Source organism: Ictidomys tridecemlineatus, chromosome 6 (assembly GCF_052094955.1).
Source record: "Ictidomys tridecemlineatus isolate mIctTri1 chromosome 6, mIctTri1.hap1, whole genome shotgun sequence".
Taxonomy (NCBI): Eukaryota; Metazoa; Chordata; class Mammalia; order Rodentia; family Sciuridae; genus Ictidomys; species Ictidomys tridecemlineatus.
Window position 1 is genome coordinate 156,023,791 of NC_135482.1, and position 27,155 is coordinate 156,050,945.

A 27,155-nucleotide genomic window follows, 5' to 3' on the forward strand; every position below is an offset into this window, starting at 1 on the left:
CAGCTGTGAGCAGAAAGATAACAGATTGAGGACTGAAACAATTAGAGCAGGGTCAGTCTAGAAGTTTGGCAAAGGCAGAGGGAATTCTTCCATAACTTGGGTGTAAGGAAGGACCATCTAACCATGACTTAAAATCTACATGCAATGAAAGAAAGAATTCAATCTAACTGTAAACATCTTTCTAATTTTACAGTGCAAAAAACAATAATCATAAATAAAGTCAAAGGGCAACTGACAAATTGAGAGAAAATAAGAGGCAAGTATCCCTAAAATATTAAGAACTCAAAAGTTAAAGGAAAATGATGAAAACTTAATAGAAAAAAATGGGCAAAAGACAAGACAATTATAAAAAAAAGATACAATAATAGCCCTTAAAATCAGATCCTATGCTATGAATTTTATCTTCATAAAGCTCTCATAAAGTAAAAACACAGAAAAGATGTTCAACTTTCCACCAAAGAAATAAAAAATTACTCTGAGATAACATTTCTAACTATCAGATTGACAAAACATTAAAAATTTTGACAGCCTACTCTGTTGGCATTGTTGGATAGAATGTTGTTGGCATTGTTGTACAAAAATATCACAATGCTTATAGAGAAAAAATTAACAAAATTTGACAAAACTAAGCATATCTATTAACAAAGCAATCCTACTCCTAGGAATTTATCCTGAATATATGCTCCTAATAACACGAAATTATATACACATAAGTTTACTTATTGCAATTTAATGTGTAATTACAAAGTATTAGAAACAACCCAATATTCCATACAGAGGCTAATGATTGAATAGCCTCTGGTTTGTTCACATGATAAAATAATATGTAGCTATAAAAAAACAAATGAGAAAGATCTCTATGAAAACAACAACAAAAATAACTGCCTTGGTTTACAATTATATTACAAAATGGCTAGAGACCATAGAATTTGAAAACTTCATATTTTAACTAGCCGAGTTAACTGAATAGCACATGTCACTGCTGTTAACTTGTACAGGTCAAGGCCTTGGAGTGGAGAAGCAAAAGAGCACTGTGTGCTAAACAACAGAACTTCAATTTTAACTTGCAAACTATGAAAAGTGATTTAAAAATATAAAAGCAAGGGGGAAATTAGAAAGAACAAAAAATAAGAATAGGAAAGATAAATTGGACAAAACCCAGGCTGAAAGTGGCTGGAAAGCTTAGGAAGCTATTGTTGATAAAGCTTATGAAAACAGCCAACCTTGGAAGTAAAGTTCCTACGGAATAAACAAAAACACTGACATAAACACAAATAAAAATATGATAAAGTCTTTGGCAGTTAAAAGCAGCAGACTACTATCTTTGATAAAATAAACAATTGGAGATGCACATTAGTTGGGAGAAGAAAAAAATGTATTTGGTTTCAGTTTAGCTATTAAAAAAAAAAAAATTTAGCTAAGGAGCGAAAGATGACCCTAAGACTTCAGCATATTTTAGACCTTGATTACTTACATTAAAAGACCCATAAGCTTACTTTTAAAATTTTGATTGGATTTGATTTAGCTTTTAATCCAAATAGTATTAAGGAGATCTTAGAGCCAGTGTATTTATGATAGTCTCAAAAGGAATCTGGAAATATGCCCTTTTCTGGTTGTGAAGGAAAGAATAATAACTTGTATTTCTTTATAACTATGAAATCACTGGCTTCAACACTAAAAAAAGAATAATCAGTTAAAAGAATCTGACCTAACACTTGAGTCAAATGATTGAAGATTTTTATAGCCTATTATAAAACTTATTTTACGTACTGCCACAAATTTGTGTTAAAGCTCTGTTTTCCTTCTGCTTCATATGAAATACAGTTCTAAAAATAGTTATGTCTAAAAATAAGGCAAAACCCACAGATTAAGTGTAGCTTTATGCACGTACAAATAACAAGGAAGTCTCCACATCTTCTAGGAAAACAGATGGTGGATCACTTGTTCCCACTAAATTCTCTACATTGGATTAAACCTCTGGAATACTTTCATTAATGTAGACAACATTATTATTAAAACCAAATTCATTCTTTAATTTTTTCAATTCCATTGTCCCAGGGAAATCAATGAGCTTTACCAAAAATATGTAAGTGCAAACAAAAACGTCTTAGATTTGATCTCACAATATAAACCCAGTTGATTATTCAAATCACAAAATCTGCAAATGTCAATTCAAGGCCCAACATTTGCTTTGACTCATTTGTGGAAAGAAGCAATAAAGAGAAAAATAAATTCATCTCCAGACCATGTTACAATTATTATATTTCTCTAATCCATTCCAAGGTCTATATTTAAATATTTTTCTCTGAACATTTTCTCTGAAGATTAATGAACATAAAAGCAAAGTGGAAAAAGAGGATTGTTCAGGATATTCTATTAGTTTGCTTATCTCTCTACAGTTTCTCTGATTCTTATAAGACATCTATAAAGCCAACAGGGTATGTGCAAAAGGCAGGCAAAATCTTCTCATGGAAAACTTATGGGCCTTTCAATTATCATCATCCATGTTTTCTAGAGACAGAAGATTGCTAAGATATAATTAAGTGACCTTATTCTGTGATAGAAACTAGAAGAAACTGATTTTATGAGTCAGAAGTGTGTCAGGAAACAGAATAGCCTGATATCAACTTGTATCTTTCTGATCATCCATCCATCAACAGACTGAATAGGAGAGCAAAAAAAAAAAAAAACATTAAAATAATTTTTGTGAACTCATTCTCATTCTTAAAAAGTATGTAAAAAGGGGGCTAGGGTTGTGGCTGAGAGGTAGAGTGCTTGCCTAGCATGCATGAGGCACTGGATTCAATCCTCAGCACCACATAAAAATAAAATAAAGGTATTGTGTCCACTTACAGCTAAAAAACATAAATGTAAAAAAAAGTATGTAAAAAAGAAATCTGCTCTTCAGACTCTTAAACTAAGCCTTTCACATATTAAGATAACATCCTCAATGAAAGGGTACATTTAGTGTTTTTTTGTTTTTTGTTTTTCAGTGTAGTTAAGAGATTCTGAATTTCTGAATGATCAGATACACCTCACATACATTTTTCCTTGGTTCATTCCCCCATCCCCCAGCTCTGGGGATTAAACCCAGGGCCTTGAGCATGCTAGGCAAATGCTCTAGCACTGAGCTATATTCCCAACCCCTTGATTCTTTTTTTTTTTTTTTTTAATGAACAGCAGGGTGAGGTAAACAAACATTTCACAGCTCAATCATATAGTATAAAAATCACCATAAACTGATTATAGAAACCCAGCACAGGAACAGTACTGTTTGAAAAAACTGATAAGGTATATAGACTATTTCCAGCTTTCATTAGAATGAAGGTTTTATTTTAATGTGAAGAAAATATTCATGTTCATAAATTTATAAACAAAACTAAGATAGAATGGAATCAAAGAGAAAAGAAGTATTTTCTTCAAAATGTCTTGTCCATATAAGTTCAAAGCAATGGCAACTGAAGGTAAATTAGACACTATTATTTAAAATCTTAATTTGTTTTGCAAAACATACTGATGATCAAAGTTTTCCCCATTGATGTTTGGCAGAAAAATATTGTTATTGGATATCAGAAAGTTGACAGGGAATAAATTGGTGAAAAGAGAAAGTGCTGTCCTCAGATTATTTCTGACATGAACTATGGAAGGGGAAATAAAGATGAGTGAGCATACAAAGACAACTTTCTTATCTTATGATCTCTGCCAAAGAAGCATGATTATGTAAAAGGTCAAGATATTTATCATGGCATCTTCCATAGATTTATTAAGAGATATATCCCCTCAAATATCCTTTCTTCCTATTTTAAAAAATCTAGGTGACCTAGAATCAATTTATAAAAGCTCATTTCAAAATATATTTTGGGGGATCCTCAAATTCACAACCTGTTATAGAATCTAAAAATATATTTTCTTTTTCCTATACTTTACTTTAAACATACATGGGGTCCTTGATAGTTTCAATCTCTTTGCCTTAACTCATTCTTCTTGATTTCGTCACCTTCACATATGATTCTTCACAGACTTCATCTTTTAAGATGACAGTGATTCTTAGTAAATATTTGAAACTTTTTAAGTCCTTCAATCAGTTGATTGTTTTAACGACCATAACCTCCTTTTTATGCTTTTGTATTTATTGAAATATGATAGTGAAAACTATATAAAATAGTAGAGGTATGGATTCACCACAGATTTATAAAGAGACAGGGTGCTTTCTCTTTTGTTTTCCAAACTGTTTTCAATGCAAGTCAAAATCCTAAATGGTACTTGATGCTCAGAATGGTTTAAATGAAGCAAAGGAAAGGATTAATTTTAGGAAGAATCCTTACATGGACCTTTATAACATATTCCTGTACTTACAGCCCCAAAGTTAGGAGTATCATGTAACTAGAATTCCATCTAAACTCTGGCCAATTTAGTAAGTAGGCACAAACTACCTTAAAGCCATATGAAAGGAATATTCTCAGTAGAATAATTTGAAATATGAGCAATAAAAAAATTTCTGATTTAATGCCACAAAAACTAACTAGTTTCAATATTATTTTTTAGAAACAATATTTTTAACATAAATATATTTAATGTTAGAAACAATTCAAAAGAATAACCTAATGACTAAAGAGTAACTTAAAATCACAAAAGGTATCCTAAAATGTAAATAAATAGTATCACATTCACTTTCAAAATCTTTCAAAGAATAAAATTAAACTCTGCTATAAGTAAGAAGCTACCACAATCAGCCAAAGATTGGCTTACAGCATCAAAAAATTAGCAGATAAAAATATATTAGGAGAGATTATCACAAAAAAATACATGGTGGAAAACTTCACTCTGTAAGAATACCAGCTGTAGGCTTGCTTTTTCTCCATACTATGTGCAACATGTACATCCACCAAAATAATCTATTCAAAAATACCCTGGAACAAATGTAACCAAGGAGACAAAAGATGTATACACTGAAAACTGAAAAACTTTTGCTGAAAGATATGAAATAAGATAAAAATAAATGAAAAGACAACCATATTCACTGATTGAAAGACTAAGCTATTAAAATGACAATATTATCCAAAAAGAGTTACAGACTGAATACAACTTCTCTCAAAATATCAATGGCATTTATTTTTACAGAAATAAAATAAAACATCTCATAAAATTTATATGGAATCTCAAGGGACCCTGAATAGTCAAAACAATCTGGGAAAGAAATAACATAAGTAGAGGTCTGACACTTTCTGATTTCAAAACTTAACTATAAAACTACAGTAATTAAAACAGTGTGGTATTGGCATAGGATAGACACATAGACCAATGGAATACAAAGCTTGGAAATAAAACCTTACATTTATACTCAACTGATTCTTAACAAGAGTGCCAGGAATTCCAATGGAAGAAGAACAATCTTTTCAACATTGGTGCCAGGAAAACTGGATACCCAAATAATAAAAAATTAAAGGTAGACACTTGTCTTACACACTATATAAAAATTAATTCAAGAGGAAAAGAACATGGCTGCCAGCGAAGAGGCAGCACATACAATGCCTCCGTGGTAAGGGGATCAGAGAGACTCATTAATACACCCACATGCGTCCTGCTGGGAAACTTCAAGCAAATTTCCTCTGAAAGGAGACCTTCCTGGAACTAGTAAGTTTAATAGGAGGTGTTAGATTGTCACAAAATACTGAATCTCGGCAACCCAGAGCAGGGGCACAGTCCCGCCGGGGGCTGCCGAATGGTCGCTGCCTACACATTGCAGTGAGCATAGGAGCGGACACTAACCGCCTGGACCCCTGCGAGCGGGCTCTGTGAACCCAAGTCGACCGCCGCCCACGAGCGGCAGCGAGTTTAGGAGCAGGAGCGACCTGCCCAGATCCCGCGAGCTGGCTCTCTGAATAGCAGCTGGCGCAGGCCACACGCTGCATTGTTCGTGGGAACCATTGCTGCCTGCCTGGATCCCCGCGGGCGGGCCCTGTGAACCCAAGCCGACCGCCGCCCACAAGCGGCAGCGAGTTTAGGAGCAGAGCGACCTGCCCGGGTCCCGCGAGCTGGCTCTCTGAATCGCAGCTGGCGCAGGCCACATGCTGCATTGTTTTTGGGAACCATTGCTGCCTGCCTGGATCCCCGCCGGCGGGCCCTGTGAACCCAAGCCGACCGCCGCCCACAAGCGGCAGCGAGTTTAGGATCAGGAGCGACCTGCCTGGGTCCCCAAAGCCTGGCTTTGTGAACCGCCCACACGTAACATCGAACTTGGGAGCAGTTGCTGGCTGTCTGCCTGTCCCCCATCCCTCCCCGGGGCTGGCTTGGTGAACCTCAACCAGCCGCTGCTCACACGGCGCAGTGAACTTGGGAGCTGGCGCTGCCTGCTTGGCTGCTTGGGTCCCCCGCAGACCAGCTCTGTGAACCGCCGCTGGCTACCGCCAAGCGGCCGCTGCCTACACCCTTGCAGTGAGTGGGGGAGCAGACACTGCCTGCCCGGCCCCGAGGGCCCGACTCTGTGAACCTCCTCTGGTGGTTTGGAGCTGCAGACGACCACCCTCCACCTGCCAACCCAGTGCTGCAAACGACCCCTGACCAGCTCTGCAAAAGGCCCCGCCCACACAGCGAACAGCAGGAAGGGAGACCCGCCCAATCCTGGAGGAAGTACCGCTGCATAGTGATTGAATCTAGCCTACTGAGAGGAGAAACTTGGCCCGGTGGGCATAGCTCCACCCACTGGAAGAGCAGAACTCTAGGACTGCATTTATAAATTTTTTTTTTTTTACGGTCTTTTTAAATGTTTTTTAATCCATCTTATTTTATTTTATTCTATTTTTTAAATCTCATTTTCCATTTCTACTATTATTATTTCTCTTTAAATCCCTTTTAATCTTCTATTCTTTTCTATCCTTCTTTTCTCCTGTCTTTACATCTCTTTTTAATTTTCTTATTCCCCCTTCCTTGAATTCTACCTGCTTACTCTTATTCTCTTTAGTGACTTCTACCCATCCCTTCTAATACCTTTCCTCCCAAGCTTCAAATATATTTATAGGAGTAAACAGTAACTCAGCAGTCAAACAGAACAAGAAACAATATGAACAGCATGAAAAAGCAAGGAAGAAAAGGAGTGCAAACAATGCAGGGCAGCCTAAATATTCAGGAGGATATAGAACCACCAGAAAAATGGTCATATAAAGAACTCATGGAACACCTGAGACAGATGGAACGGAACCTTAAAGAGGATACAAGACAGCAAATTCAAGCAGCGAAGGAACACATTGAGAATGTATTACACAAACAGATAAAGGAAGAAGTTAAGCATCTTTATCAGGAGATAGAGACTATAAAAAAGAATCAAACCATAATCTTAGAAATGAAGGAAACTATAAACCAAATTAAAAACTCAAATGAGAGTATCATTAATAGAGTGAAGCAAGTAGAAGCTAGAACATCAGATAATGAAGACAAAATATATCATCTGGAAAAGAGGCTAGCCATCTCAGATAGGCTGGTTAAAAATCATGAGAGAAGCATACAAGAGATATGTGATAGTATAAAAAAACCAAATTTAAGAGTCATTGGGATAGAGGAAGGGATAGAGATTCAAACAAGGGGAATGAGTTCTACTAGATGAAATAATCACAGAAAACTTTCCAGAATTAAAAAAGGAAACAGATATTCAAATTGTAGATGCATACAGGACACCGAACATACAAAATCACAGTAGACCAACGCCAAGACACATTGTTATGAAGATATCCAATATACAGAACAAAGAGAAAATATTAAAAGCTACAAGAGAAAAGAGAAAGATTACATTCAGGAGTAAACCAATAAGGTTAACAACGGACTTCTCAACTCAGACGCTGAAAGCGAGAAGATCCTGGAATAACGTATTTCAAACACTGAAAGACAATGGATGCCAACCAAGAATTCTGTACCCAGCAAAATTAAGCTTCAGATACGACAACGAAATAAAAATCTTTCACGATAAACAAAAAGTAAAAGAATTTGCAGCCAGAAAACCAGCATTGCAAAGCATCTTGAGCAAAACACTTCACGAGGAAGAAATGGAAAACAATAACCAAAGCCAACAGTGGGAAGTACCTCAGTAAAGACAGACGGAGGGGGGAAAACTAATCATGGTGAAACAAACGCAACTAAAAAAAAAAAAAAAAAAAAAACGAGATAAATAATCAAATATGGCTGGAAGTACAAACCATATATCAATAGTAACTCTAAACATTAATGGTTTAAACACTCCAATAAAGCGACATAGGCTGGTAACATGGATCAAAAAAACAAATCCAACAATATGCTGTCTCCAGGAGACTCACCTGACTGGAAAAGACATACACAGGCTGAAGGTGAAAGGTTGGGAAAAAATATACCACGCGCACGCTCCTCGCAAGCAAGCAGGGGTGGCCATCCTCATATCGAATAAAATTGACTTCAAGACTAAGTTAATCCAAAGGGATAAGGAAGGACATTATATACTGTTAAAAGGAACCATTAAACAACAAGACATAACAATTATCAATATTTATGCACCAAATAATGGCGCTTCGAAGTTTATAAAACAAATTCTCCTCAAGTTCAAGAATCAAATAGACCACAACACAATAATTATGGGTGACTTCAACACACCTCTCTCACCATTGGACAGATCCTCCAAGCAAAAGTTGAATAAAGAAACTATAGACCTCAATACCACAATCAATAACCTAGACTTAACTGACATATATAGAATATACCAACCATCATCGAATGGATATACTTTTTTCTCAGCAGCACATGGATCCTTCTCAAAAATAGACCATATATTATGCCATAGGGCAACCCTCAATAAATATAAAGGGGTAGAGATTATACCATGCATTTTATCTGATCATAATGGATTGAAACTGGAAATTAATGATAAAAGAAGGAAGGGAAAATCCAATATCACATGGAAAATGAACAATATGTTACTGAATGATCAAAGGGTTACAGAAGACATAAAGGAGGAAATCAAAAAATTTTTAGAGACAAATGAAAATGCAGACACAACCTATCGGAATCTATGGGACACAATGAAAGCAGTTTTAAGAGGGAAATTCATCTCCTGGAGGTCATTCCTCAAAAAAAGGAAAAACCAACAAATAAATGAGCTCACACTTCATCTCAAAGCCCTAGAAAAGGAAGAGCAAAACAATAGCAAATGCAGCAGAAAGCAAGAAATAATTAAAATCAGAGCGGAAATCAATGAAATTGAAACAAAAGAAACTATCGAAAAAATTAACAAAACTAAAAGTTGGTTCTTTGAAAAAATAAACAAGATTGACAAACCTTTAGCCATGCTAACGAAGAGAAAAAGAGAGAGAACTCAAATTACTAACATAAGGGATGAAAAAGGCAATATCACAACAGACGCCACAGAAATACAGAAAACAATTAGAAACTATTTTGAAAACCTATATTCCAATAAAATAGAAGATAGTGAAGACATGGATAAATTTCTTAGGACATATGATTTGCCCAGACTGAGTCAGGAGGACACACACGATTTGAACAGACCAATATCAATGGATGAAATTGAAGAAGTAATCAAAAGACTACCAACCAAGAAAAGCCCAGGACCGGATGGGTATACAGCAGAGTTTTACAAAACCTTTAAAGAAGAATTAATACCAATACTTTTCAAGTTATTCCAGGAAATAGAAAAAGAGGGAGTCCTTCCAAATTCATTCTATGAGGCCAACATCACATTGATTCCGAAACCAGACAAAGACACAGCAAAGAAAGAAAACTACAGACCAATATCTCTGATGAACCTAGATGCAAAAATCCTCAATAAAATTCTGGCAAATCGGATACAAAGACACATCAAAAAAATTGTGCACCATGATCAAGTAGGATTCATCCCTGGGATGCAGGGATGGTTCAATATACGGAAATCAATAAATGTAATTCACCATATCAATAGACTTAAAGATAAGAACCATATGATCATCTCGATAGACGCAGAAAAAGCATTCGACAAAGTACAGCATCCCTTTATGTTCAAAACATTAGAAAAACTAGGGATAACAGGAACTTACCTTGATATTGTAAAAGCTATTTACGCTAAGCCCCAGGCTAGCATCATTCTGAATGGAGAAAAATTGAAGGCATTCCCCTTAAAATCAGGAACAAGACAGGGATGCCCTCTATCACCACTTCTATTCAATATAGTTCTCCAAACACTGGCCAGAGCAATTAGACAAACGAAAGAAATTAAAGGCATAAAAATTGGAAAGGAAGAACTTAAATTATCACTATTTGCAGATGACATGATTCTATACCTAGAAGACCCAAAATGGTCTACAAAAAAACTACTAGAACTAATAAATGAATTCAGCAAAGTGGCAGGATATAAAATCAACATGCACAAATCAAAGGCATTTCTGTATATCAGCAACAAAACCTCTGAAATGGAAATAAGGAAAACCACTCCATTCACAATATCCTCAAAAAAAATAAAATACTTGGGAATCAACCTAACAAAAGAGGTGAAAGATTTATACAATGAAAACTACAGATCCCTAAAAAGAGAAGTAGAAGAAGATCTTAGAAGATGGAAAGATATACCCTGTTCATGGATAGGCAGAACTAACATCATAAAAATGGCGATATTACCAAAAGTCCTCTATAGGTTTAATGCAATGCCAATCAAAATTCCAATGGCATTGCTTGTAGAAATAGATAAAGCAATCATGAAATTCATATGGAAAAATAAAAGACCCAGAATAGCAAAAGCAATTCTAAGCAGGAAGTGTGAATCAGGTGGTATAGCAATACCAGATTTCCAACTATACTACAGAGCAATAGTAACAAAAACAGCATGGTACTGGTACCAAAACAGGCGGGTAGACCAATGGTACAGAATAGAGGATACAGAGACTAATCCACAAAGTTACAACTATCTTATATTCGATAAAGGGGCTAAAAGCATGCAATGGAGGAAGGATAGCATTTTCAACAAATGGTGTTGGGAAAACTGGAAATCCATATGCAACAAAATGAACCTGAATCCCCTCCTCTCACCATGCACAAAAATTAGCTCAAAATGGATCAAGGACCTTGATATCAAATCAGAGACTCTGCGTATGATAGAAGAAAAAGTTGGCTACGATCTACATATTGTGGGATCAGGTTCCAAATTCCTTAACAGGACACCCATAGCACAAGAGTTAATAGCAAGAATCAACAAATGGGACTTACTTAAACTAAAAAGTTTTTTCACAGCAAGAGAAACAATAAGAGAAGTAAATCGGGAGCCTACATCATGGGAACAAATTTTTACCCCCCACACTTCAGATAGAGCCTTAATATCCAGAGTTTACAAAGAACTCAAAAAATTAGACAATAAGACAACAAATAACCCAATCAACAAATGGGCCAAGGACCTGAACACTTCTCAGAGGAGGACATACAATCAATCAACAGATACATGAAAAAATGCTCACCATCTCTAGCAGTCAGAGAAATGCAAATCAAAACTACCCTAAGATACCATCTCACTCCAGTAAGATTGGCAGCCATTATGAAGTCAAATAATAACAAGTGCTGGCGAGAATGTGGGGAAAAGGGTACTCTTATACATTGCTGGTGGGACTGCAAATTGGTTCGGCCAATTTGGAAAGCAGTATGGAGATTCCTGGGAAAGCTAGGAATGGAACCACCATTTGACCCAGTTATTGCCCTTCTTGGTCTATTCCCTGAAGACCTTAAAAGAGCGTACTACAGGGATACTGCCACATCGATGTTCATAGCAGCACAATTCACAATAGCTAGACTGTGGAACCAACCCAGATGCCCTTCAATGGATGAATGGATTAAAAAAATGTGGCATTTATACACTATGGAGTATTACACAGCACTTAAAAATGACAAAATCATGGAATTTGCAGGGAAATGGATGGCATTAGAGCAGATTATGCTCAGTGAAGCTAGCCAATCCCTAAAAAACAAATACCAAATGTCTTCTTTGATATAAAGAGAGCAACTAAGAATAGAGTAGGGAGGAAGAGCAGGAAGAAAAGATTGACATTAAACAGAGGCACGAGATGGGAGGGAAAGAGAGAGAAAAGTGGAATTGCATGGAAATGGAAAGAGACCCTCATTGTTATAAAAAACTACATAAAAGAGGTTGTGAGGGGAATTGGAAGAAAAATAAGGAGAGAAATGAATTACAGTAGATGGGATAGAAAGAAAAGATGGGGGGGAGGGGGATAGTAGAGGATAGGAAAGGTAGCAGAATACATCAGTCACTAGTATGGCATTATGTAAAAATGTGAATGTGTAACCTATGTGATTCTGCAATCTGTATTTGGGGTAAAAATGGGAGTTCATAACTCACTTGAAACTATTGTTCGAAGTATGATATGTCAAGAGCTTTGTAATGTTGTGAACAACCAATAAAAAAAAAAAAAAAAAAGAAGGGTACTACACAAAAAAAATAAAAAATAAAAAAAAAATAAAAATTAATTCAAAATAGATCAGAAATCTAAATGTACTACAGAAAACAGTAAACCTGTTAGAATATACGGGGAAATCCTGGCCACTGAGCTGAATTTATTGAAAATAACACTAAAAACATAGGCATCAAAAGAAAAATGACAAACTGAACTTCAATAAAGTTAAAAACTTTTGTGAATCAAAGAACACTGTCAAGATGATCAAAAGACAACCAGCAGAATGAAAAAAATACTTGCAAATCATATATTTGAGAATGGATTCTATTTTTAGAATGTATAAGGCTGGAGATGTGGCTCAGTGGCAGACTGTTTGCTTAGCATCAGTGAGGCACTGGGTTCAATCCTCAGAACCACATATAAATAAATAAAATAAAAAGGCCCATCAACAACTAAAATATATATATATATATAAATATATATATATTTATATATTTATATATACACACACACACATACACACACACACAAACACACACATATATAAAGAATGTATAAAAAACTCCAATAGCTCAACAAAAAAAAAATCAACCAATTAAAATGTGGGCAAAAACCTTAACAAGAATAAGCATTTCTCCAAAATATATAAATAGTCAATATGTATACATAAAAAGATGCACAATATCATTACTCCTATGTAAATACAAATAAAATCCACAATGTGCTATCGCCTCACCCTTGCTAGAATGACTATTATAAAACAAAAACAAAAGCTGAATGTAGGTGTCAAGGATGTCATGCATTGTTGGTCAAATATAAAATGGTACAGAAAATGTGGAAAACCACTCATTGGTGCCTCAAAAAGTTAAACAGAATTACTATATGCTCCAGACATTATATTCTGAAGTATAAACTAAAGGAATTCAAAGCAGGAACTCAAGCACATTTTTGTACACAATCATTTTTAATAGAAGTATTCATAATAGCCATTAGATAGAAATAAGCCAATGTTTTATCAAGAGATGAATGCATAACAAAAAGTGGTAGATACATGCAACAGAATATTATTAAGCCATAAAAAGATCATAATTCTTAAACATACTATACCACAGAGAAATGTTGAAAACATATATATAAACTAGACCAAAAGAACAAAAATTTTGAATACTTATATGAGGCACCTAAAATAAACAAATTTATAGGGACAGAAAGTAAAATAGAGGCTAACAGGATCTGGGAGAGGTGTAGGGTATCGGGAGCTATTATTTATTGAATATAAAGTTTTTGCTTGGGATGATAAAGTTCTAGAAAAGAAAGTGGCAATTATTACATGACATTGTCAATGTACTTAATGCCAGTTAACTGTACTTATATAAAAATGACTAAAATGGCAAATTTTAGAGAGCTATCCCTCTCCTCGGTCTATACCCAAAAGACTATATGACACAGCCACATCAATGTTTATAGCAGCACAATTCACAATAGCTAAACTGTGGAGCCAATCTAGATGCCCTTCAGTGGATGAATGGATAAAAAAAAAATGTGGCATATATATACACAATGGAATTTTACTCAGCAATAAAAGAGAATAAAATCATGGCATTTGCAGGTAAATGGATGGCATTGGAGAAGTTAATGCTAAGTGAAGTTAGCCAATCCCAAAAAAACAAATGCCAAATGTTTTCTCTGATATAAGGAGGCTGACTCATAGTGGTGTAGGGAGGGAGAGCATGGGAGAAATAGATGAATTCTAGATAGGGCATAGGGGTGGGAGGGAAAGGGAAGAGGCAGAGGATTAGCAAGGATGGTGGAATCTGCTAGACATCATTATCCAAAGTACATGTATGAAGACATGAATTGGTGTCAATGTACTTTTATACAACCAGAGATATGAAAAATTGTGTGTACAAATGTAATAAGAATTGTAATGTAGTCTGCTGTCATTTATTTTGTTAAAAATCAATTTTAAAAAGACCAATGTTGTTGGATCTTGTTTTTGGAAATCCATTCAACCACTTGGTCTTTTTATTGGAAAATTTAAAATATAAAAAATAAATAAAATGGCCAATTTTATGTTATATATATTTTATAACAATAAAAATTATAATAATCCACTCAATAAATACCTAATTTTCTTCCACAGCAGCCCAAACCAACTTCATTTATTTCCAAATAACTACTAAATGTACTCTGTGTATGTGTACGCATACACATAAAATGAATTTTTTAAAAAAACAGATCTCTGATATGTTACACAAAACAAGTATCCTAGAATGTACTTTCAAAAGCTCCAAATAAGTATAATTATACTCTAACTTTATTGCTATTTTAGTTATTTATCTATATGAATATTCAAAATAGGTAACAACTACTAATAGGCCAAACATACATTTTTATAGTTCAAGTGGTAAAGATGAATATTATACCTGATACAGCATAATGGGTTCTATGTTGTATCCTAAGGTATCAGCAAAGTTCTTGGCAATGACTGTTTTTCCACATCCCTATAAATGGAAACACATCATTCAAAGGATGAATCAAAATAAGAAAAGCCAGGAAATAAAAGTTTGCAAAAAAGCTGCCAGTCTTACCTTTCCCCCAATTAAACATATGTCCTTAACCATATGAGATTGCATCATTTCAGCCAGTAGCTGCTTATGACTTAAAGTCCGTATGAATTGGTCTGATGCACAAGACTGACCAAATGGTCTGGTCCCAGCTGGCACCTGCAAATTAAAGAGGGGTAGATAAAATATTCATATGCTTTTCTCAAAATATTAGCAACTTAAAGGACATAAGTAGCTGCCACATAAAAGTTCCCACATACACTTAATTCCTTCCTCAATTCAAAGTTTGTTTTGTTTTATTTTTTGTTTTTTCAGTACCAGGGATTGAACCCAGGGATGTTAAAGTACTAAAACATATCCCAACCCCTTTTATTTTTTATTTTGAGAAAAGGTCTTAATAGGTTGCTTAGGACCTCACTAAGTAGCTGAGGCTGACTCTGAACTTAAGATCCTCCTGTCTCAGCCTCCTGAGATGCTGGAATTACACTTAGTTATAGTAGCCATTGATATTTTGGAATTTTACTCAGCAATAAAAGAGAATAAAATCATGGCATTTGCAGATAAATGGATGACATTGGAGAAGATAATGCTAAGCGAAGTTAGCCAATCCCAAAAAAACAAATGTCAAATGTTTTCCCTGATATAATGGTATAGAGCAGCAATTATTTTCCCATTCAGAGATCTGATGATCTTATTATCCAACACCCAAATTAATCATTCCTCTAAAATTAAAGTCCCATGCTGTCACATATGTACATAAGAATCATGTCATTTTCTTGCCTTTATAACTCATAAAAAAAAATCTCTAGTGGGGAATGAACCTTTTTTCAAATTGCAGACATAATATGGAATTTAAAATCAGCCCATGTCAAAATCTCCAACTCACCACTGACCTCCTGATTTCCAAAACCCATGTCCACAAATTCTTTTTACTCTTATCTTTGTTTACCCTCAGAAGCATCTATTCAAAAAAACCTCTCCTCCCATGCTTCCCACCTACTTTTCCTTTTATTTTTTTTTAGCTTTTATTTCTATACTTATTCTTTGTGGTCTCAATTCATTTGGTTTTCATCTTTGATTGCTCTTTCATTCCCTAGGGAACTTTCTTAAAAATTAAATTTATTGTTAACTGATACATAAAACATAAAAATTATACATATTAATGGATTAGTATATGATGTTTCAATGAACTATAAATTGTATACTAGTTAAATCAGGTTAAATATATCTATCTCCTTAAACATTTATTATTTCTTTATGATTAAAACCTCAAAAAATCTTCCTCCTCACTTTTAGTACATTATCAGTATCTATTGTCACCCTACTATACAATAGCACATCAGAAAATTCTTACTCCTGTCTAACTGTAATGTAGTTTTCACTGATCAACATCTCCCTGTTCCTCTCTCCCCCTTTCTCCAACCTCTAGTAGAATCTCTCAACTTCTGAGATCAACTTTTTTAGATTCTATATGAGTAAGATTATGATCTTCTTTTATTTTTTATCCTCTTCCTTATCATTATCCTGGGTGAATTATTCTTCTAAGGACTTGGGACTTGATCAGACATATACAACATGAACCCTAAATAATTTTAAGTTTGGAAACAATATCAAATTTGCATTTAAGAAAGATCATCCTGGTACTAACATGAAAAGTTAACAAAAGGTACAGGATTCAACGAAGTGAGTGAACCCTTACCAAAGCTGAGCAAATAATGAAGATTGGCTCATACCTCATGACTTTGAAAATTCTGTTTAAACTTCCCAATGTCCTATCACCTTTCTATCCCTGGTCCATGGGGAAAATTCTATGTCATTCTTCAAAACTAAGCTCAAGTTTCACCTCATCTCTGAAGCTTTCCTTACTCCTCCAGAATTCCTGTATTACTTCCCTCTCTAGGTCCCTATTGCCATTCATTACAATGTAGTCCTTATTCATCTGCTTCTACCATAGATTATCATTTGAAGAAGACAGAAGAGTGTAGTGCAAAGTGACCTTGTCTAGAATTACCAGCAGTGCCACCTCCTAGATTATAACCATGGATGAATCCACTAATCAAGGTACATCTCAGTTGTCTAACCTATAAGATGGTGATAATAAAGTTTACATTCAAGATTATTGGGGGATTTAAATAGTATAATATATATCAAGGAGACACAGTAAATAGTATAAACAATAAATCCTAATACAGAAAGGAGATACAGAGACATAGATGTGTGCTACAGAGCCAAATAAGACTTATGAGAGGGTCACATGCCTAATTTAGGCCATATTAACCAGGTGCATCTTAAAATGAAGAAATTGTGATTCATTACCTTAATGGTAACCTCTTGTCCTGCAATTTGAATAGTCACACAAGCATGGGAGAGATGGTTTTCAGTCATTCTCTCCACTTTAACAATCTCTTTAGGAAGCAGAGAGCTTCCTGAATCTTGGAGTTCAAAACGCTGTAAAATTACAAGAAAATCATGTAAAAGTCATGGAATTTACTTTTGTTTGTTTGTTTGTTTGCAGTACCTGGGACCCAACCCAGCACCCCATGCATGCTAAGCAAGTGTTTACCCCTGAGCTCTATCTCCAGCCCTAAAATCTACATTTGATTTTAGTATCAATGTTGAAATATCTAGAAGATCCATCTAATTAGAACCAAAACTTTTCAATTCTATAAAAATAGAAGTAAAAAAAATTAATGAGAACTTTTTCTATTTTCTAATAATACCATTCTACTTAAACCAAGTACACAGGAGATAGATACTAAAATCATCCTTAAAATTTTATAAAATGACAGGAAATAGTATGCTTTTACCCCAGTTATAATAATGTCATTATAAGTTGATACAGTATCAATGTTAGAGCACTCATATTCCTGAAATTAATACAAATGCAAAGAATCATTTACTACATTGGTTATATCTTTATAAATAATTAAGCTAAATAAGCTAGTGGAATAGAAATAGGCTAGATTCAACCTGAATAGTAAAAGATCTCAAGTTGCAAGGTGAATTATCATTTGTTGACATAAGAAATTTAGAGGAACTATTAATCAGAAAAGTAATAAAGGAGTACAAGAGGAATATAAAATCTTTCAGACTACATGCTAGTAATATGTAGAAAATCAGCATTTATTTACTTTACTACTTTATGGGCTTTTCCTATGAATTCTTTAATTTCAATTAAACAGAACTAATATTTCCAACTAACTTTCTTTGGGATTATATTATTTATAATGTGATTTATAATTATACAGAATGAAATGTAAATCACATAGATGTTAGTAATAAGGCAATGGCATTCATCCTCATAATTCCCAATCCTGACCCACTATGCTGCACCTTCTTCCTATATTTTTCTAGGTTATTGAGCAGCAAAAGAGAAATTATCCAGACCATGCTGATTAGCAACTAAACAAATATGTGGCTCCAATCTTTCCTGGGCTATTTTCCCAAAGCATCTCAGCAACTAATACAAACCATTACTTGCCTCCTAAGAAGTCAGTTTAAGCCCTCTATCCCATTTTTTGGCAGGCAATCTAGATATTTCTCCCACCTACACTAGTGCCTTAGACTTCTCTACTCCTTACTAGAATGTAAGTCTCTTTAGAGAACTATTCAATCTATTTGGCTCTCTCCAAAATCTCTACAACCCACAATTACCCTAGTCAGTAGTGATGTAAGGTTTGTTAAATGAGAAAAATAAAATGAAAATATTTTTTTCTTTAATCCTCAAAATCATCCATAATTTCATCAATATTTATTTCTTTTCCCATTTTCTCAGTAAAAAGGACTTCTGCTTTAAGTGACAGTAGATGGAAAGCCACCAGTCTTTCTCAATTTCAAATTAAAGCAATCCCATCAGTACAGTTTCTGGATAGAAAATAAGTTCTTATATCATTTTAAATCAAGTACAATGATGCTCTGGAAATGTCCTTTCTCACCTCGCCCAAGCCATATTTTACATGTACTCAACAAATGTCATCCCTACTTCCAAAAAACATGTTTATTTTCCCATTCCAAGAAACAGTCATTTCTTCACTTGACATCATCCTTTTTTTAATTATAAATATCAAGTAATGTTAACTGTACAAATCAATGGATTTTACTGTAACAATTCCATGCATGCATGCATTGTGCTGTAATAGTCTCCCCCCCTCTACCACCCTCTTCCCCATCCCTCTACATCATCCTTCAGCCACCCATCAACTTCTTCCTTCTGCTCACCATTGCTTATTTTACAAGTAGTTTATAATCACTGCTTCATCTTTCTTATTCTTATGCCCACAAATTTCTGGCTTATATTCCCACTTTACTAACACTGTTCTCAATAATTCTACCAATAATATCATATTTGCCAAATTTAATAAATTAATTTTCTTCCTATTTCATTGATTCCTCCTTCTGGGTCTCTTTTGTGACTTCTCCTTCATCTTCCTAACCAGTGCATATTTAGAGTACTTCAGGAATGGATCATTTGATAGATATCATTAACTGATTTAAAAAAATAGGGCAGGTTGGAGGACTGTGAAAGAAAGTGAGAAATCAAGAGTGTTTGTGAGTTCTAGCTTGGAAAAGTGAAAAGATAGTGATGCCATTAATGAGAGGAAGTAGAAAGAAGAAACACATTTGGAATGGATACTAAATAACTCCATACAGTGGAATCCTTTGAATTTGAGGTTTCCAAGTGGGTTTAGATGTAGTTTTTATCTATATTTACTTTTTCAATACTCTCATCCAGTCATGATTTTACAAACCATCTATATGTTCATAACTCCTTGTTTTCTCTTTCCAGTCTCTCTCCTGAGTTCCTAACTGGCATATGCAAACTTCCCTCTTATTATCTCCCCTCAGATAGCTAATAGGTGTCCCCAATTAAACATGTCCAACATTCAGGTCTTTAACCTTCCCCCCATTTTCTCTCTCTCCAACTTCATCATTCCAATTCCTCAATCCAAAGACTTTGAAATATCCTTGACTTCCTGTCTTAACCCTACATCCAACCCTTCAGCAGATATGTTAACTCTACCTTGAAAATATAACCCAAAACCAACTACCTCTTACCAACTCATAACTGGTCAAAATCACCATAATCTCTCAACTGAATTATTATAACAATCTGCTAACTGGTTTTTCTCTGCTTTTGCCCTTACCCTTCACAGTGTATTCACTACTTAGCAACCAAAACAGGGCTGCTGAATGATCAGTCATATAAGACATTCCTCAAAATCTCCTAATGGTTCAGGCAAGGTGGTGCACACCTATAATCCCAGCAACTTGGGAGGCTGAAGCAGGAGGATCACAAGTTTAAGTCCAGTCTCAGCAACTTAGCAAGGCCCTAAGCAACTTAGACCTTATCTCCAAGTAAAAAATTTTAAAAAGGGATGGAGATATAGCTCAGTAGTAAAGTATCCCTGGGTTCAATCCCCAAGACTGCCAAAAAAATATTTAAAAATTCCTAATGGTATTCCATCATACTCAGACTGAAAGCAGAAATCTCCTTGATGGCCTACAGAACCTTACATGATCTGAGCTCCCCTACCTTCTAACTTCATCTCCTACTTACCTCTCCTTCAATTACTCTGCACCATCACACTATCCTATGCTGATGCTAGAATGCCCCAGGTATGTTCCTGCTCAGGGCTTAAGTACTAGTGATTTCTGAAGTGCTTTCATCCACAGGACTTCTCTCCTTCAGATCTTTATCTAAGGGTTGCCTTCTTGGTGAACACATGTATTCCTCAATTGACATATAGCATCATTTACTTAACTAATTGACTTTTTTAACCAAAAATCAACCTCTATGAAGGCAGGGACTTTTGTCTGTTTTGTTTACTGCTACATTTTCAGCATAATAGTGCTTGGTTAAGTGTTCCTGTGGAAGGATGGTTGGAATGAATAATTTTTTTGAATGAATAATCTAAAAGTCTTGGTTAAATAAGATATCTCTGTAGCACTGGAAACTATTAACATTTTCCTCTTAAAACATCACTCCTAATGTTTCATCAGAATATTCTTTCTGTTCTACTTCTCTCTGACCATTCTACTTCTGCCTACTTTGCATGTTCTTTCCCCACTGTCCATACCTTAAATGTTGGTGTTTCCAAGGTTCAGCATTTGGCCAGTTTTTCTTCTCACCCTACTTGCTCCCCTGAGTTCTTTCAAACAACTCCCACACATTAACAACTCTCAAGTATTTATCTTTAATAACAAAATAGTTCCAGAGCCAGATCTGTATTTCATGTCTGCTGGATAAACCTCCCTGGAAATCTCAAATTCAAAAAAGATCCTACCATACAGAATTATTTAGCCTACACCCCAAATGTGCTTCTTCCTTGTAATTTCTCATATTAACTAATGGCAGCTGTAACTACTCGTTTGTCCAAGTTAGTATCCATGGACATTCTTGATTTCTCATGTTTTCTCACAGTCTCACAACCCAACCCACATTTTATCAGTTAGTAACATCTAAGACATTACCGCATCTAAGATATTTCTCACATCCATTTAATTCCTATTTTCACTGGGCTACTTCATGTTTGATCAGAGCTATTCATCATTATGGTAAGTTTCTCAGGAGCAGGGATCAAATAGCATCCATTTCTATATCTCTAGATTTCTATAGACATATAATCATTCGTCAAATAATGAATGTTCAACTAATGTTTGTTGAACTGATTGAAAATATTAAATTCAAGACCCTTCCAAGTTTCTCTTGCAAAACTATCATTCAGATTATATTATAAATGAACAAGCGGTAGCATATCCTTTCTAAATCACCTAGGGAATATACTAATTTAACACTTATTATGATGGAGTTCTACTTACGTGGAACTGAGAGCTGAGACATATTGAGAAAAGCCTGGATATATTTGTTACTAAACTGTGATAAAGGATGCCAACTCTCAAAGTGTGGTAGATACATAATGAATCTTTAAGGCATCTTTAACTAAAAGCTAGAAGTAATTTCATAACTATAAAAATGTTTTTAGAATATGAATATCACATAATAAGCACCATCTGGGGAATAAAAATTATTCTAGTCATTTTTATAGCTGGTTCAAAAGAAGAAAGGTGCTCTGATTTTTAGCTGACTACATTTTCAGTGAGTAATAATTTTTCCTTTAAAAATGCAACACAATTAAGTGAATACACTAAAATTCAGGGGGATATGTAACTCAAATACAACTATTCATTCATTTCTATAGTAATCTGAGAGAGAAAATAATTATCCCTTATGAAGAAAAAGTTATTGACTAGTTCCATTATAATACACATTTCTATTCCTTAATTAAACATTTTTCCAAATTCAACAAAGTACTTTAATTTTCACCATATTTATCAAAATTGTTTGAAGATAGATAATATTTCATTCATCTGTGAATATTGGCTTAAAAAAACGCTTTGGGAAAACAATGTAAAAATTTAAATAAGAAACAGGCCACACAGAGTGCTCCAGAACAGATAACAAAAAACTATACCAATGAATAGACGGTTCCACTCCCTGCACATGTGTGTGCATGCATACACACACGCATACACACACACACACACACACACACACACACACACACACACACACCAACTGGAGATTGAACCCAGGAGTGCTTTACCATTGACCTATAGTCCCAGCCCTTTTGATTTTGAGATAGTGTCTTGCTAAATTGCCCACACTGGCCTTGAACTGTGTTAGCATCATGAGTAGCAGGGATTAAGGCATGTACCACCATTCAGGGTACAACCCACTTTTAAGGAAAGATATTTTACGCCTTATGTGTATATTTATGTATATATCAGTGTATAATAATCTTACCAAAAGAAAATTCTTCATTAGTTTCAGACAAGAGAAATCTGTGCATTAACTAGCACTTCATGTAATTAAGGTGAGAAAAGACAGTTACACTTTTATCTGATTAATACCAGTACCTTTTTCCATTTTTTAAATTCTCTACAATCAAATTAAAAATGATTTGTTTGTAATATAAACCTTTCATCATCATGTTCCCCTTAAGAGGTTAAAATTAAGGGCAAACAAAATGATACTATTTTCTTCAGAAAATTCAACTCATTAAACATATTTTCCAGAGCCAGTATTGTGGCTCAGTGGTAGAGTGCTTGCCTAGCATGCTTGAGGCACTGGGTTCAATCGCTGGCACCACATTAAAATAAAATAAAGATTTTTTTAAGTATTTTCTAAAACTTTATATAATTTATACAAGTAGTTTTAAAAATTAGAGGCCAGAAACACATCAAAGTGGTTTCTTTGTAAAGATACAGACCTTTGTTCATAACGGATCTATCTAGATACTGAACATCTTTCTCAGTTGTGTCACAGAGTAACTCTGCATTGCTTCATTTTATCAGTACTTCCTCTGGGACTCTCTTCTTCCCTGAGTATGCCTCCTTGTTCCCAAGGCCCAGGTATTGTGCTGAGGGCACTAGGGAAGCTCATCTGGAATTGAGGAAGCCTTTGATCTTGAATACTAGATGTTCTGCTTCAGTGACCAATGCCAATTTAGCTCAGATGTTGATTGAACCAAAGATAAGTTCCAGTTCTCTTTTTATTTTCAGTACCTAAAATAAACCTAAAAGTGAACTACATAGTCAGAAAATGGCAGTTTCCTGAATGTATGACTATCCCCATTTTCTAATGGTTTTTAATATCCTCGCCTTCTCCTTCTCCTTTTTTCCCTCTCTTTCTCTCTCAAACACACACACACACACAAACACACACACACACACACACACACACACACACACACACACACACACACACACACACACCACAGAGTAGATCTCTTTTTTCTCTTTCATCAGTTACTACTATTTCACCACTTCTATTCTCTTGCTTTCTTCTACATTCCTTTGCCTCTTTATTGACCATTATTAACTCCTTGCTTCCTTATGCTTTTCTTTAGGTTCAATTCATAATTGTATTTCCCATTATCTATGAGAAATAGCTTTCTATGATTTTATTGTTATTACTATTAAACATAATTAATCAATGAAAACATTATTTCTTAGGTTCTGTGGCTAGCTGATCTATTGAAAAAAAATCTTACTGAAACAACTAGAATCTCCTATGCCACTCTCCTGCTTTCTCATTTTTATTACTAGATGAACACAGAGTGCTTCAATACTTCCAAAGACTACATGTGGGTTTGAGAATAAGGGAGAAACAAACATCCCAAGTGCTCAAGAGTGTCAAATTATAGCCCAGAAAATTAAGGTCCTGTATACATAGCCACTACAGCTTAGTGTTAACATTCTATCTACTCCTTAGAAATCTGTACCTTAACCAGACTGTATTAGAAAGAACAAAAATTAAACACACACATAAGTATTGATTTTTTTTCTGATTATTAGAGAACAAGCAGCAGATATGATGTCACACACCCTTAAACATTCTTGTGCATACTTCCTGGAACAAGAACTCTAGCCAATCTAATCACCACATAAACTTCCAGAACAGGAAATTAATTTAATAAAATACTATCCAATGCACAGATCTTTCTTACAAAGTGAACCAACAATTTGTTCATTTGTTCCTATATGGTTCAAGATCCAGTGCAGGAATATTAAGCTCATGGCTCTTCAGTCTCCTTTAACATGGAACACTGTCTGAACAGTTTTAAAGAACATAGGTCTTCATTCTGTAAGATGGCCTTCAACCTAGGACTAGGCCATACTTACATCCTCAATTCTTAGTAGGAACTCCCCAAGAATGATGCTCTTCAAAACCCATCATTCGGGAGATACATCATGTCAATTTGTTCCAGCTGGTCAAGCTCATGTTTACTGTAAAAATACTACTTTCTGCCAAACACAGTGGCACACATCCGTAATCCTAGTGGCCTGGGAGGCTAAAGCAAGAGGATCACAAATTCAAAGCCAGCCTCAACTTAGCAATGCCCTAAGCAACTTACGAGACTCTGTCTCAAAATAAAAATAAAAAGGGTTGGGGATGTGGCACCCTGGGTTCAATCCCCAATACAAAATTTTATATATATATATATATATATATATATATACACACACACACACACACACACACACACACACACACACACACAGGCAATTGAGTATTTTGTATGGAGTAGAGAGATATTCAGAAATTGTATTCATATCCAAAGATCTATCCGCCAGCTTTAAATCCCTTGGTGACACCTTTCTAAATCAACCACCATTCTGATGAATGCCAAATGGTGATTTTTCTAGTTATATTATTCCTTATTTATCAGTAAGCATTTCACATTAAAAGATTTTTCTTTCTCTTTCATATTTTTATAATTTATTCATATCATAGAGATCTGTGGATTCCCATTTTATGAAACAAGTTCTATTAATTTTTATCATTATTTATTTTTAATGGTCAAATTTTCAAGCTGACTCCTCTGTCATTTTGAAATGTCAATATCATTTGTTAAACATTTCCTTACTCTCTGGAACATTAAGAAATTCAATGTTCATCTTGTATGTTTTATGGCTCAATCCTTGAGAAAACCCTATTTCCAAGGAGTTTTGATTTCTTTTAGTAATCAGTGTCTAGGCATATGGCATGATCATACAATTTTTTGGCTGTTTTAAGAGAACTATATATATTATATATATATATATATATATATATATGTGTGTGTGTGTGTGTGTGTGTGTGTGTGTATAATATTATATATACTATATATAATACTATATGTAGTATAAAATACTATAATGTAATACTATATTATCTATTTGTTCATATGTATCAAAAACATAAATCATATCTCCAATTTCAATTCAATACCTCATTCAATACCTCATTACCCCTTTCCTTGTTTATAAATCCCTTCTCCAACAGCTCTCATTATCTCAATATCCTTATCATAGTCACTCATGTGCTTGATCTATTTATTTTCTCAATCTCTCCACACCAGTCCCTCTGTCCTTCTTTCCCCATTACTGCTTTCTTGTTGCAGGCATCTAATGCCTTCATGACTAGAAAGGAAGATAAGGGATAGTGAAAAAAGATGAAAGGAGACTAGAGAAAACTAGGAGAGATGGAAAAAGAGAAATGGGAAGATGTAAAGGAAAGGGAAGGCAAAAGAAGGAAAAATTGAAATGTAAGGGAAAGGAAAGAGAGGGAAACAGATACTCACTTTTAAAACACCTTCAACAGCCATCTTCCCTTCATGTCCTAATAAAATAGTGTATGGATAAAGCCACTGGATTGCGTGTTTAATTGACATCATAGGAAAGGAATCCTATTTAGAAGCACAAATACATAGGGATAAGCAACATCTAAAATAACCACAGAACATGTATCTTACATGTATATGTGCCATTAAAATTGCCCTATAAAAATAACCAATAATTTTCCAGAAGTATAAAAAAATATTCTTTCTTCTCCTCTTCCTGTTCCTATTCATTTCTAAGTGAACTCACTCCTTTCATCTATGTGTCAATGGCTCCTGTGCTTCTATGTCTAATCATGCTCTTCCTTGAGCTCTAGACCTGAATCTTCAATTATCCATTACATGTGACTACAGTATGTAGTAGTATACAGTATACAGTAGTCACATACTGTAAATTTTCATATGTAAACTTTTACATCTGAAACTATTCACATTTGCATACTTTACTCATCCCAAACCACATGTTCCTCCTTTATTCATAATCTGAGTTCATCTGATCTACATTAACTTAGCTTCATAGCTATAAATGCAAAGTAAAGAAAGTGTTCATTTTCCTCAAATCCTTCACCCCAAACCAAATTGCATTTTCAATTCTGTTTACACAATAAAGAGTCTACTGATAGGGACCAACACAAAAATTTCAATATGGATTATCTATTAGATGATATTACAGAATTAATGTTAATATGGTAAAGTGTGATAACAGTATTCTCATTATGCAGAAAAATGCTCTAATTCTTAGAAGTCATAAATATTTAATAGAATACTACAATTTATTTCCAAATGGTTCAGGGGGGGAACAGGGGTCAAGCAAATGTGGCAATATGTTAGTAATTGGTGCTTCTAGGTGAAGGAATTATGAATGTTTGACTATTTTCCAGCTTGTTGAGATATGACACTCTTCAAAGCACAAAGTTCTGAGCAAAAACAAAAAAAAAAAGTGCAAAATTGGATAAACAGAAGAAATGCCTTTCTGGATATGTAGAGCAATGTAAAAACTACCCTTCCTGTCTAAATAGAAATAA

The 27,155-nt window shown here is 34.7% G+C and overlaps 1 protein-coding gene across 2 annotated transcripts in view; it reads right to left on the reverse strand.

The window, feature by feature from the left end:
• Positions 1–27,155, reverse strand: part of LOC101965792 (von Willebrand factor A domain-containing protein 8) — a 391,795-nt gene that overhangs the window by 286,812 nt on the left and 77,828 nt on the right. For both annotated transcript variants that reach the window (XM_078015856.1, XM_078015855.1), the window contains exons 9-12: positions 26,095–26,199; positions 17,285–17,416; positions 14,993–15,127; positions 14,828–14,905 (exon numbers count right to left, since the gene is read on the reverse strand). In XM_078015856.1, coding sequence (XP_077871982.1) covers positions 14,828–14,905; positions 14,993–15,127; positions 17,285–17,416; positions 26,095–26,199 — 450 coding nt within the window. The remainder of the gene's footprint in view (positions 1–14,827; positions 14,906–14,992; positions 15,128–17,284; positions 17,417–26,094; positions 26,200–27,155) is intronic.